Below are 12754 nucleotides of genomic sequence, written 5' to 3'. Positions count from 1 at the left end.
TATACACTAACGATGGAAAATCTGAAAGAGAAATTAAGAAAACACTCCCATTTACCATTGCAACAAAAAGAATAAAATACCTAGGAATAAAGCTACCTAAGGAGACAAAAGACATGTATGCAGAAAACTATAAGACACTGATGAAAGAAATTAAAGATGATACAAACAGATGGAGAGATATACCATATTCTTGGATTGGAAGAATCAACATTGTGAAAATGACTATACTACCCAAAGCAATCTACAGATTCAATGCAATCTCTATCAAACTACCAATGGCATTTTTCACAGAACTAGAACAAAAAATTTCACAATTTGTATGGAAACACAAAAGACCCCGAATAGCCAAAGCAATCTTGAGAAAGAAAAACAGCTGGAGGAATAAGGCTTCCTGACTTCAGACTATACTACAAAGCTACAGTAATCAAGACAGTATAGTACTGGCACAAAAACAGAAATATAGATCAATGGAACAGGATAGAAAGCCCAGAGATGTACCCACGGGGAGGGGGAAGTATAAGCTGGGACAAAGTAAGAGAGTACCATTGGCATATATACACTACCAAATGTAAAATAGATAGCTAGTGGGAAGCAGCTGCATAGCACAGGGAGATCAGCTCAGTGCTTTGTGACCATCTAGAGGGGTGGGATAGAGAGGGTGGGAGGGAGACACAAGAGAGAGGGTTTATGGGGATATATGTATACGTATAGCTGATTCACTTTGTTATATAGCAGAAACTAACACAACAATGTAAAGCAATTATACTCCAATCAAGATGTTAAAAAAAAAAGTAAATGTCATTAAAAATTTTTTTGAAGATGAGGTGATTGTTCTCTAATAAAAAAAGACAAAAGAGGCATAAAAACTACTTGTGATACATTCATTTTGAATGCTGGATTGAGAAAAAAACAGCTATCGAAAATTTTTGGATGAATTACATGAGTTTGATTTAGAGACTCTATATGAGAGGGCATTGTTGGATTACTGTAAGATTTTTTGGGTTTGGTGATGGTGTTGTGAACTTGTAGGGGAATGTCTTCATTTCAGGAGATGCATGTTGAAGAATTTAGGGATGAAATGAAATTTAGTGCTTCTCTTTAACAAACTGGGTGGTTAAAATGCCCAGATAGAGGGATTTTCTACTGTACAATACCACAAATTCAGCTGCCTGGAATGAGCACAGCCAATTACCACAGAGTTTGCAAAGCAAAGATTAAGGCTGGAACAATGACTTGTAGATGTGATGTGATGAAGTCTGATGGTGCTTGTGCTGCCACCTGCACCCTGGGCAGACGACACTAACCAATGAAACCCACTCTCCCCTTGAAAGGGGGCGAGGCCACAATTTTTTCAACACAGTCCTCCAGGCAGCCACCACCATTTAACCAGGGTTGGCGTACACACAAGTTGAAATGTGTTTGCATCCCCAGTCCTTGATAAATTTATTTAAAACTTGTTTCATATTGCACTGATTTCTTAGAGTGCATTTTAATAAAGAGCTACATGTTCATAGTAATAAATGGATTTAAGAGTGGAAACTTTTTAAAAAATATCACATTTTAGTTACTCTTGCCAAGTAAAAGTAGGCCAAATTACCTGGTCCCTGTTTCATAAGCCAACAAGGTAACAACTATTATGTGGTCATAAGGCCCGGAAAGAACCAGCTAGCTCCTTGGGAGTTTGAGTTTTACAGATACTGTCCTGTTTGTTAATGGCAAACATTTGTCATATAATGATAATCCCAGCCTCTTCATGGCTTTCTTCCATTTAGTCTTTCTAAAGAGGGTGGGGGGAAAGGCCCCTTGTTCATTGTAATACAAACATTAGTAGTCATTGTATCATTGTCCAGAATATCACTTTAAAATATTTGTTCTGGGTTTTTTTTAAGATTCCCAGAAAAATAAAGTTTCAGAACAGGAATCCTCAGATACGCTTAGTCTTCCAAAATCGGAGAACTCTGCGAGTACCAAGGAGTCTGCTAACCAGAAACAAACTGAAAATTTAACAGTATCTATCAAAGGTATGGCAGTCATTTGCTTCATCTCATTGTTTCTCAACACTGAACATCATGTCTTTTTGGAGTATGGGAGATGGCCCTGGGGGCTGAGGGCATGGTTGGAGGTTACAGAAAAAAATTCTAGAGGGTCATGTATCCTGAACCTATGGGACTTCGTAAGGCTTCTTAGAACATCAAAGTATCTCAAAAAATATTTTGAGAATGACTACAAGTCCCGCACTGAAGGAAAGAGATGACAAAATTTTTTTTAAGATTTGTTATTTTATTTCTTCATTTTATTTTATTTTGATTCATTTATTATTTTATTTTATCCCTCATGGTTCTAAGAGCTTGTGTGATTTACTGAAACTCAGGAACCTGGTAGCTTTGTTTGAGCAGCCAGTGATTTGGTAGTTGGACTTAGATTTACCTATTACTTCCTTGGTCTGCAGGTGCTAGAAGAGAAACGTAAGATGTAGTCTCTGTCTTGCACAGCACATCGTCTTATTGGGGTAGCAGAAACTGAAGTGTGGAATACTACAGAATAATATCTAGTTCCCATGGAGTCATATTACACTGATTTCACAGCAGTTAATTCAACTAAATATGGGTGGTAAAAAAAGAAAGAAAGAAAGAAAAACAGTAATTTAAATTGTGTAGATACATTTGCACCCCTTGATTCCTGTGGACATGTTCCATATTGAAAGTGAGCTGGGAATCTGCTGATGGGTCTTAGTTACCTCTTATAGAGGGAGCATCTTGCCACATTTATGGGTGAATTAGGGATTTACCTTGTACAAGCCTTTTGCCTTCCTGACTTTAATCTTATCTCTCTTATAAGGTTTATTCATTTAGGGGGTGATTTTACTCAATGCCAGGCATTGTTCTAGGCATGGAAATACAGCAATTAAGAAGCCAAAGACATATACAGCTGAACATGCTATGGGCAAACCTAGACAATAAATAAGTAAACACATCAAATTCAGATTATGATAAATGGTGTCACATAGTGTAACAGTATAATGTATGGAGAGTGTCTCGGGCAGAGAGACAGCACTCCATTAGGGGGTTTGAAGGCCCCTCTGTGAAGGGACATTTGAGCTGAGACAAGAGGGACAAGAAGGAGGCAGCCATTCAAAGACTGGGGAGGAAGGAATATTCCAGATAGTGGGAACAGCAAATATGAAGGCCCTGAGGAGAGAAGAAACAGAAAATAAGGCATGGAGCTGGAAGAAAATGGGCATCAGAACAAGTAGAAGATGAGGTCAGAGAGAGGGACAGCAGTGAGATCCCGTGATGCTGCATAGGGAACTTTGAGTTTTATTCTAAGTGGAGTTGTAGTCAGACACCACTGGAAGGTTTTGAGCAGCAGGGTCGTTACCTGACTAATTTATATTTGAAAAAGATCCCTCTGGTAGTTGTGTGGCCAATAGCTCGTGGCAAGGGAAGAGAGAAGTGGGGAAGGTGGAAGCAGGGAGGAAACAACAGAAGATACGTGTGAGTGTGGACAGAGACCTGGACTAAGGAGCTCGAGGTGGAGACGGTGAGAAGCAAATTAATTGGAAATATATCCTGGAGGTAGAGACAACAGGGCTTGCTGGTCGATTGGACACGAGGGTGAGAAATAAGAGGAATCAAGGGTGATTCCTAAGTTAACTAATGTGACCAGTTGTGAGGCTGAGAATTCGTAGTTGTACCAGGTTTCCAGATGGTGCAGATGTTGCTGAAACAGGGTCATGCTTTGAGAACCAACCTAAGGCAAACTCTAGAATGTAAAAATCAGGCAGAGGAGGAACCAGTTAGGGCAGCTAAGAAGAAAAAGCCAGCAAGGTAGATGAAAAATAGGAGTGTGAAAATGACTGAGTGTTTCGAGTATATTAAATGCTCCTCAAAAGTCGAGTAAGATAAAGAATAACCATGGAATTGGGCAATAGTGATCACTGGTGATCTAGACAAGAGCAGTTCCAGGGCACGGGGGAGACCAAAGCCAACTGAAGCCGCTTATGTATAGAATGGCTAAAGAGGAAGCAGCGGCAGCAGGAATACATAGGTGTAACCAAGAGTTTTGCGGAAAAGAATAAAGTAGTGGGACTGCAGCTGGAGGGAGATGTGTGGCCAAGTGAGAGGTTTTTTGAAAATTAGACATACTAGAGCATGTTGATTTGCAAATGATGATAATTCTGTAGGAAGAGAGAACTTATGATGCAGGAGAAGGGAGCCTGATTGCAGGATAGCAAAGTGTTAAAGAAGGTGAGAGAACATGACATTTGGGGCAGACCCTGAGTGGCAGATTTGACCTCGGATGTGAGTAGGGTCACCTCATCCACAGTGACAGGAGAGAGGAGAAAGAATACAGATACATGGTATTGGGGAGATGAGTGAGTGTGATGGCAAAGGAGTGGATATAACGATAAGAGTATAAAATCCATTCCGGAGAAACAGGAAAGCAAAACAAGAAAGGGTGACTGATTATTTAAAGTGACAGTGTCCATTGATTAGAGGTCTCAAGAAGGTCAAATAATTGCTTGACAGATATGATAGAGTAATAAGCTAGAAGAATAGGAAGTAGTGATCTAGAGAGGGTAGCTTGAAACAGATTTGGAAAGTGGTAAAATTATTGGTGTTGCCAAGGGCAAAGATATGACCATGGGAATTTCTGAGATGGAGAAGAGGAAGAGATGAAGAAACAGGGTGATGGAAAAATCAGAGCAGACAGGGTGTTGGATGGGTCATCCAGGGGGTGTCACCAAGAGCCATGAAGTGGAAGACCATCCAAGATGTCAAGATCTGCAATGAATCAAGGGAATGATTGAGAAGGTCAGTAAATGACAACTACTTGGAGATGTCGTAGGTAAAACAGTACGATGGCATGAGATTCAAAGGAATGGGAGTGTTTGAAGGAGGAAAAAAATTGTTTTGAAACAAGAGGGACACCTACAGCACCCCTACACGCTGAAATACTTGAGCTAATAAGAGACAATAATGTGATTCTACTATAAGTGGTAAATTAAATTTTGATATAAACAATGAAGTTTAAAGAAGTTCAGGGTAGGAAGAGATTAACACAAGCAGTGGGGAAAACTTTATGGGAGAGGTGGTCTTAAAGAATAAATACAATTGCACAGATTTTAAAGTTTAAGATTGGATCACCTGAGACAACCCTCATTTCACTTGAGGAAACTGAAACCTAGAGAAAGTCAAGCAGCATCTAAAATCATACAGCAAATCTGGGACTGCGCCAGGGCCAGAAAATGAGTTTTTGACTCTGAATTCTCTATAGTTTACTACACTACCCTCCAGATGTAGGGAAGAGAAAAGAGTATTTTATACAAAAAAAAAAAAAAGAAAGAATGTGTTCAAAAGCCTGAGTAGAAATGAACTGGGAGCCATTGTAAGTAGATCAGAGTATTCTTATTTGGTAATAGTACAAGAAGTGTTTGGGAAATAAAAGAGAGTCAGAGGAGGTTTGGATTTGGTGAAATAAAAATGAACTTGTCAGCATTCGCTATGATAACACTGCATAAATCCTATAGTGGCTAAACAACCAGTTTTGGGGGCTGTGAGCTGATTGTGCAGCCTGCTCCAGACTGCAGGCAGCACGTGCTGGAGTCGGCACCAGGCCCCTGAGATCTGTCTCTTCCCAGCCCCACATTCAATGACACCACGTTGAGAGCGTGAGTCAGCCACCGTGAGAAATCAGCAAATGCCACACACTTGCAAAGTGTACCAACCAGGGCGGTTTTTCTCCAGGGAGGCAGTGGTTAAGCTTTTCTTCAGCACGCCCGCGGCCGCAGGCAGAGCTCAGGTGTATTCCGCTCCCGTGCTGAAGGAGCCCCACCCTCTGTGGCTGGCTGTCCTCAGGACACAGGGTCGGAGCTCAGGAGAGGTGAATCAGGAGGATCGAGAGAGATGGATTGCGGACTGCCGCTCTCAGCCTCTGCTCAGAACTGGCGCAGCCGCTTCCACCTATATTTATGGGTCAGAGCAAGTCTTAAGGCTGAGCTCAGAGTCAACGGGGCAGAGAAATACAATCCATCTACAGGGAAGCTGTGCTCAGAGAAGAAGTAAATAAAGCTATGCTCTGAGAGGAAGCAAAAAACCAAAACCAAAACATTATTGTGCATAAATACCACAGTCGACCTCAGCATAGAAACAGGGAACCATTACTTGTTCTTCAGTTGTGTCGGATTCAGCTGTAATTTCAGATGATTCCACTAGTTGGACCATCCCAGTTGTTTAAAGATTATTTATTTATTTGTTTGTTTATTTATTTATTTAATTGATTTATTTTTGGCTTCATTGGGTCTTAGTTGCAGCACGCGCGATCTTTCCTTGTAGCACATGAGCTCTTCGTTGTGGTGCCCGGGCTTCTCTCTAGTTGTGGCGTGCGGGTTTTCTCTCTCTGGTTGTGGTGTGGAGGCTCCAGGGCGCGTGGTCTCTGTAGTTGTGGCATGCAGGTTCCAGAGCGTGTGGGCTCTCTAGTTGAGGCTCGCGAGCTCAGTAGTTGAGGCGGGCGGGCTTAGTTGTCCCATGGCATGTGGGATCTTAGTTCCCCGACCAGGGATCGAACCCGTGTCCCCTGCATTGGAAGGCGGATTCTTTACCACTGGACCACCAGGGAAGTCACCCAGTTGTTTAAGTATGAAAATACTTCTGTCTCAGCTGGTGACCAGCTGCTGTTCCAAGCCCCTCAAGTACTCCCTCCTCCACCCCCCATCCCTATGGAAGCCCTGGGTAGGATTCAGTGGATAATAATCCATCTATTATGGGAGACAGTATGGTATACAGCAGAGCTAAGGCTCTACCTGGCTCCTTATATAATAGCTTATGACTTATATAATATATAATTACATAATGACATATATATAATATGACTTATATAATAACTTATGTAAGGCTCTACTTGACTCCTCATATAATAACTATGTTACAGTGGGCATGCTCTTTAACCCCTCTATATATTCCTGTTTCCTCTTCTGTAAAGGGGGTATAATGGTATATACATTATAGGGTTGTGAGGATTAAATTAGTTAGTATATGTAAAATGCTTACAGCAGTGCCTGGCACATGAGAAACTCCATATCAGTATTTACTATTAATAATAATAGTATGAGAGATTATTTGGTACCCATTAGACTGGTAAAATGCATTCATATAAGACAGTAATATGCATATGCTAAGAATACAAACAAAAAGACACATCAGGTCGTTAGAATGGTTGCCTATGTAGGCAGTAGTGACCAAAGAGAATACATTAGAACACTGATCACTGAGCTCCATTCCCAGAGATTCTGATTCTGTTCTGGTCTGAAATACAGCTTATCTGGTATATGGCTAGGGAATCTCTATTTTATCGGAGTCAGCCCAGGGGATTATGAAGCACAGGTGAATTTGGGACACACTGGGTAGTTGTCTAGAAAAAACTCACTACTCATATGGAACACTTCTGTGACCAGATATGCATGTTTTTTTCTCACACCAAGCAATTCTGCAACACCAGCTGAGTGTCCTACAATTCAATTCTGACACTAACCAGAGTTAGCACAGACTCTACAGGTTAAGGGCTCAGTCTCACAAGGCTGCCCACCACCCACTTCAGATGCCAGCCACAGGTACAGGTTGTCACTTGTGCTTTTGACCAATCAGCTATAAATTGGGGTTCCCATGACCTCCTATTATGGTTCCATAATTTACTAGAACAGTTCACAGAACTCATATATTATTATATAATAGGCGACATGATAAATGGCAGAGATGAATAGCCAAAGGAAGAGGTACACAGGGCAAGGTCTGGAAGGGTTTAGCACGGTAGCTTCTGTCCCTGTGGTGTTGTGGTGCACCACCCTCCCGGCCTGTGGATGTGCTCACCAACTTGGAAGCTCTCCGAACTCTGTGCTGTAGGGACTTTTGTGGAGACTTCATCATGTAGGCATGATTAACTCCATCTCCATGTCCCCTCTCCTTCCCAGAAGATGGGGGTGGGGTGGGGCTGAAAGTTCCAAGCTTCTAATCATGGCTTGGTTTTCCTGATGACCAGCCCCCATCCTGAAGCTATCCAGGAGCCCACCAAGAGTCACTTCATTCAGGTCAAAAGATACACCTATCACCCAGGAATTTCCAAGGGATTTAGGAGCTCTGTGTCAGGAATCAGGGTCAAAGACCAAATATTTAAAGATACTCCTAACACCTTATCACTTAGGAAATCACAAGGGATTTAGGAGTGCCATGCCAGGAACCAGGGGCAGAGACGAATACTCATTTTCTATTATCTTACACTATCAGGAGTGTGATCCTTGTGGAATCTGACACGCCTGGGTATACGTCCCACCTTGCCACTTTTCGGTTTCCAGGACAAGTTTTTTTAGCTTGAGTTTCCTCATCTGTAGAAAAGAGATACTACTGTTATATTAGTCAGGACTCTTCAATTTGAGAACTGAAACTCAAACCCATTGAACAACAACAAAAAAGCCAGTGGGTGGGGTGGTGTTTATTGATGCGCAAAAGCAAACCACAGAAGAGTGGCTATGGCGCTAGCCCAGGGATGACTGGATGCGGGCACTCAGGCTTTTCAGGGGAGTGTTTGCATCTGATTGTCTGTCTCTCTGGGCATCCTCCCCTCCTCTGTGTTGTCACATCCTTACTTGTCCCTGTTTCAGGGGTCCCGAAACCCCTGTTAGGAACCGGGCCGCACAGCAGGAGGTGAGTGGCGGGCAAGCGAGTGAAGGTTCATCTGCCGCTCCCCATCGCTCGCGTTACCGCCGACCATCCCCCCACCCCCGCCACCGCCGTCCATTGAAAAATTGTCTTTCACAAAACCGGTCCCTGGTGCCAAAACATTAGGGACTGCTGCCCTGTTTGGCTTTATCCTCTCCTACAAAGGACAAGCTATGTCCATGTGGCAGGGACATGATCAGAGAGGTCCAAGGTTCTGATTCTTCCAGACCCATAAGCCAATGGACAAGATGGGATCATCCCGGTCAGCTTCAGGAAATATCCAGGTGAAGGGCCTGTGTTGGCTTTGCTTGGGTCGTGTACCATCCTGATGGCTGGGGCCAGGGATGTTGTGGCACTAGAAGTGTGTGTGCTAGGGGTGGGTGTGGAGGTGGGCAATGGGGAGAATGCTCAACATACAAAGATTACAGTTACCATTACCTTCAGCTCAGAGGACTTTATGAGAACTAAGTCAGATGCTAAATGTAAAAACATGCATGTGGTGCTTGCCTGCAGACAGTGGACACTCAGATATTGGTTCCCTTCCCTTTCCTCTCTTGATGATTTAAATTCAAGAAAGGATGTTTAAATATGCTGATCTAAAACACAATTCTTATTAAACTTCCTGGATATTTGGAGAAATACATAAAATTGCAGCTGTGTAGATTATCTACTTTTACTCCCTCCTTCACCAGATTTAGTGATCTGGGGATTTAATTCCTTGGCTTAATTTATCTATGATTACTATACCACTTTTTCGAACTATAAATTTACTAGTTGAAACAAAGAAATTCTTAAGATTTTTTTCCTCATTAGTTTTAAGAAATCTTTGAGAGTCAACATTTTATTGAACTGCACCTTGTTGATTTACAGGCAAGTCACTCGATTTCTTAGAATCTGATTTTTCTCATTTATTGAAAAAAAGGTGATGCTAATAGCATCTGCCCTGCCCATCTCATAGGATTGTTGTGAAGACTAATCTTAGGTAAAATCTCTTTGTAAAATGCAAAGATAGAACACTAGAATTAATAAAAGCCTTTATTCCTGTAAATAATCTCTTTAAGAAGGAAAGAAGAAAATTTCCCGAGTTGGTTCTATGTTCTTCTATGCTCTGGTATGATCTTGAATGTCTTTGGAAGCAACATCCACGTGGTGTAATTTCAATGTTCTCTCTTAACAGAACCAGAATCATGTGTGCCTCTGAAAATTCCAACCCAGTCACTGCTGCAGGATGTGGCAGGACAAGCAAGAAAAGAGAAAGTGAGGTTACCTCACTATTTGCTGAGTTCCAAGCCCAAGTCTCAACCTCTCAAAAAGGTAAAACAGACATGGGAAGAAATTTCCCAGAGCCAGTTAGCATTTTATGTATTCCTGGTTGATTGAGGCTATTGATTTCCAGCCACTGTGTACTACTATTTAATATAAGAACCATCTCAACATGAATCCCTTCAGGTCACACAGAGATAAACCCAGGGCAGTGCTTTGCTGGAGCCAGCTTATATACACTCATGAGAGAAACTTTATGAGCCAGCTGTTAAACCATCACTAGCTTGCAGTCAGCCATGCTGGGAGTTCTTATGCCATAGAAATCGGCAAATGCTACTGATAAAGGCTGTTTTCTGAGAGCCAGTTTACCAGCACACTGTTGGCTGAGGGGATCATTGGGCACCCTCTCATGATTGTTAGGATAAAATCCAGATGACCTAGCATGACTCCAAGGCATGGCTCCGTTTGCTTCTCTACCCTCACCTTGTCTCAAACTCACTACACTTCACCCGTTGTGGACTTCTCTTAGTTCTTTAAAAGCACCAAGCTCCTTCCTCAGCGCCTCTGAGATTAAGATTCCATCTCAGTTCTGTTGTAAAGGTTTCCTTGAGCCCACCGATCACGTTTTGGTAGTTATCCTTTAGAAATTTCATGGCACACTGTGTTCATTACATCAGAGAAGGTATTGCAGTGTATATAAGTGACAGGTGATAGAAGTGCTTCTCAAACTTTAATGTGCATGTGAGTTATTTGGGGACTTAGTTAAAATATAGATTCCGACTTATTGGCTCTGGTGTGGGGCCCGAGATTCTGCAGTTTTAACAGGCTCCCAGGTGAGGTCAGGAAATAACAGCGTAGGGCAATGGTTCTCAAAGCATGATTACCTGACTGGCAGCATTGGCAACACCTGAGAACTTGTTATAAATGCAAATTCATGGGCCCCATCCCAGATGTACTGATGGAGACACTCTGGGGTTGGAGTCAGCAATTTGTATCTTAAGGAGTCCTCGGTAGACTGTGCTCCTCTCCAGAGCAGGTTTTCTTTATCTTTGTAGGCACTTCCCCTCCCCACCTACCTACTCTCTACTCCACCCCATCCCAGACTTACTAATGGAGAAACTCTGGGAGTGGAGTCAGCAGTTGGTGTCTTAACCAGTCCTCCAGGTGATTCTGATGGGAGCTAAAGTTTGATCATCACTGGCACATAAGAAAGAGTACAAACTTTAGAATCAGGCAAACTTGAGTTTGAAACTTTGCCACTTAACACTTGAGCAAGTTATCTGTCTTTCAATTCTCTGAACTTGAGCTTCTTTATCCTTAAAACAAAGCCTAAAATACTTCCTTACAGTGCTGTGGTAAGGATTACATAGACCATAAATGTTCATTTCCTCTCCCAACCAAGCAGTTATTTTTTTCTGGTGACGGAGCCTTTTCTTAAAATTGAAATATAGTTGACATACAATATTATGTTAGTTTCAGGTGTACATAAAGATTTGACATTTGCATACATTATGAAATGATCACCACCATAAGTCTAGTAACCATCTGTCCCATACAAAGTTAGTACAGTATTATTGACTATATTTCTTATATTACATCCCTGTGCCTTATTTATTCTGTAACTGGATGTTTGTACCTCTTAATCCCCTTCACCTATTTCGTCCCCCCTAATCCCCTCCCTTCTGGCAACCACCCTTTTGTCCTCTGTATCTGTGAGTCTGTTTTCATTTTGTTTTGATTGTTTTGTCTTTTAGACTCCACATATAAGTGAGATCATACAGTATTGCCTTTTTATAAAATTATTTCGCTTAGTATAATTCCCTCTAGATCCATCCATGTTGTTGCAAATGACAAGATTTCTTTTTTTATGGCTGAATAATATTCTGTATACACATACACACACACACACATATATATCACATTCTCTTTATCTGTTCATCTATCGATGGACATTTAGACATATAGGTTGCTTCCATACCTTGGCTATTGTAAACAATTCTGCAATGAATATTTGTGTGGATATATTCTTTCTAATTAGTATTTTTGTTTTCTTCAGGTAAATACCCAGAAGTGAAATTGCTGGATCATATGGTAGTTTCTGTTAATTTTTTGAGGACCTTTCATACTGTTTTCCATAATGGCTACACCAATTTACAATCCCATCAACAGTGCATGAGGGTTCCCTTTTCTCCACATCCTCGCCAACACTTGTTATTTGTTGTCTTTTCAACGATAACCATTCTGACAGGCGTGAGGCAGTATCTCACTGTGGTTTTGATTGGCATTTACCTGCTGATTAGTTACTGCTGAGCATCTTTTCATGTGTCTGTTGGCCATCTGTATGTCTTCTTTGAAAAAAGTCTATTGAGGTCCTCTGGCCAGTTTTTAATTGGGTTGTTTGGCTTTTTGATGTTGAGTTGTTTGAGTTTTTTGTATGTTTTTATGCTAAGCATCTGTTCATGTTGTCTGTTGGCCATCTTTATGTCTTTGATAAAAATCTTACTCAGGTCCTCTGAACATTTTTTAATTGGGTTGTTTGGTTTTTTGATGTTAAGCTGTTTGAGTGTTTTGTATATTTTGGTTATTAACCCCTTATCAGATATATTGTTTGCAAATATCTTTTCCCATTCAGTAGTCTGCCTTTTCATTTTGTTGATAGTTTCCTTCATGGTGCAAAAAGTTTTTTAGTTTGATGTAGTCTCATTTCTTTATTTTTGCTTTTGTTTCCCTTGTGTGAGGAAACAGATCCAAAAAAAGTTACTAAGATTGATGGCAAAGAG

At 41.3% G+C, this 12754-nt stretch overlaps 1 protein-coding gene across 1 annotated transcript in view; it reads left to right on the top strand.

Annotated features, from left to right (window-relative positions):
- The window catches only part of SPAG17 (sperm associated antigen 17), a 221396-nt gene that overhangs the window by 195711 nt on the left and 12931 nt on the right, over positions 1-12754 (top strand). Inside the window, exons 43-44 of the mRNA XM_057553166.1 lie at positions 1890-2021; positions 9889-10025. Of these exons, the coding sequence (XP_057409149.1) occupies positions 1890-2021; positions 9889-10025 (269 nt within the window). The remainder of the gene's footprint in view (positions 1-1889; positions 2022-9888; positions 10026-12754) is intronic.

This window comes from Balaenoptera acutorostrata, chromosome 1, assembly GCF_949987535.1.
Source record: "Balaenoptera acutorostrata chromosome 1, mBalAcu1.1, whole genome shotgun sequence".
NCBI lineage: Eukaryota > Metazoa > Chordata > Mammalia > Artiodactyla > Balaenopteridae > Balaenoptera > Balaenoptera acutorostrata.
This window is presented reverse-complemented; position numbering and strand designations above follow the sequence as displayed.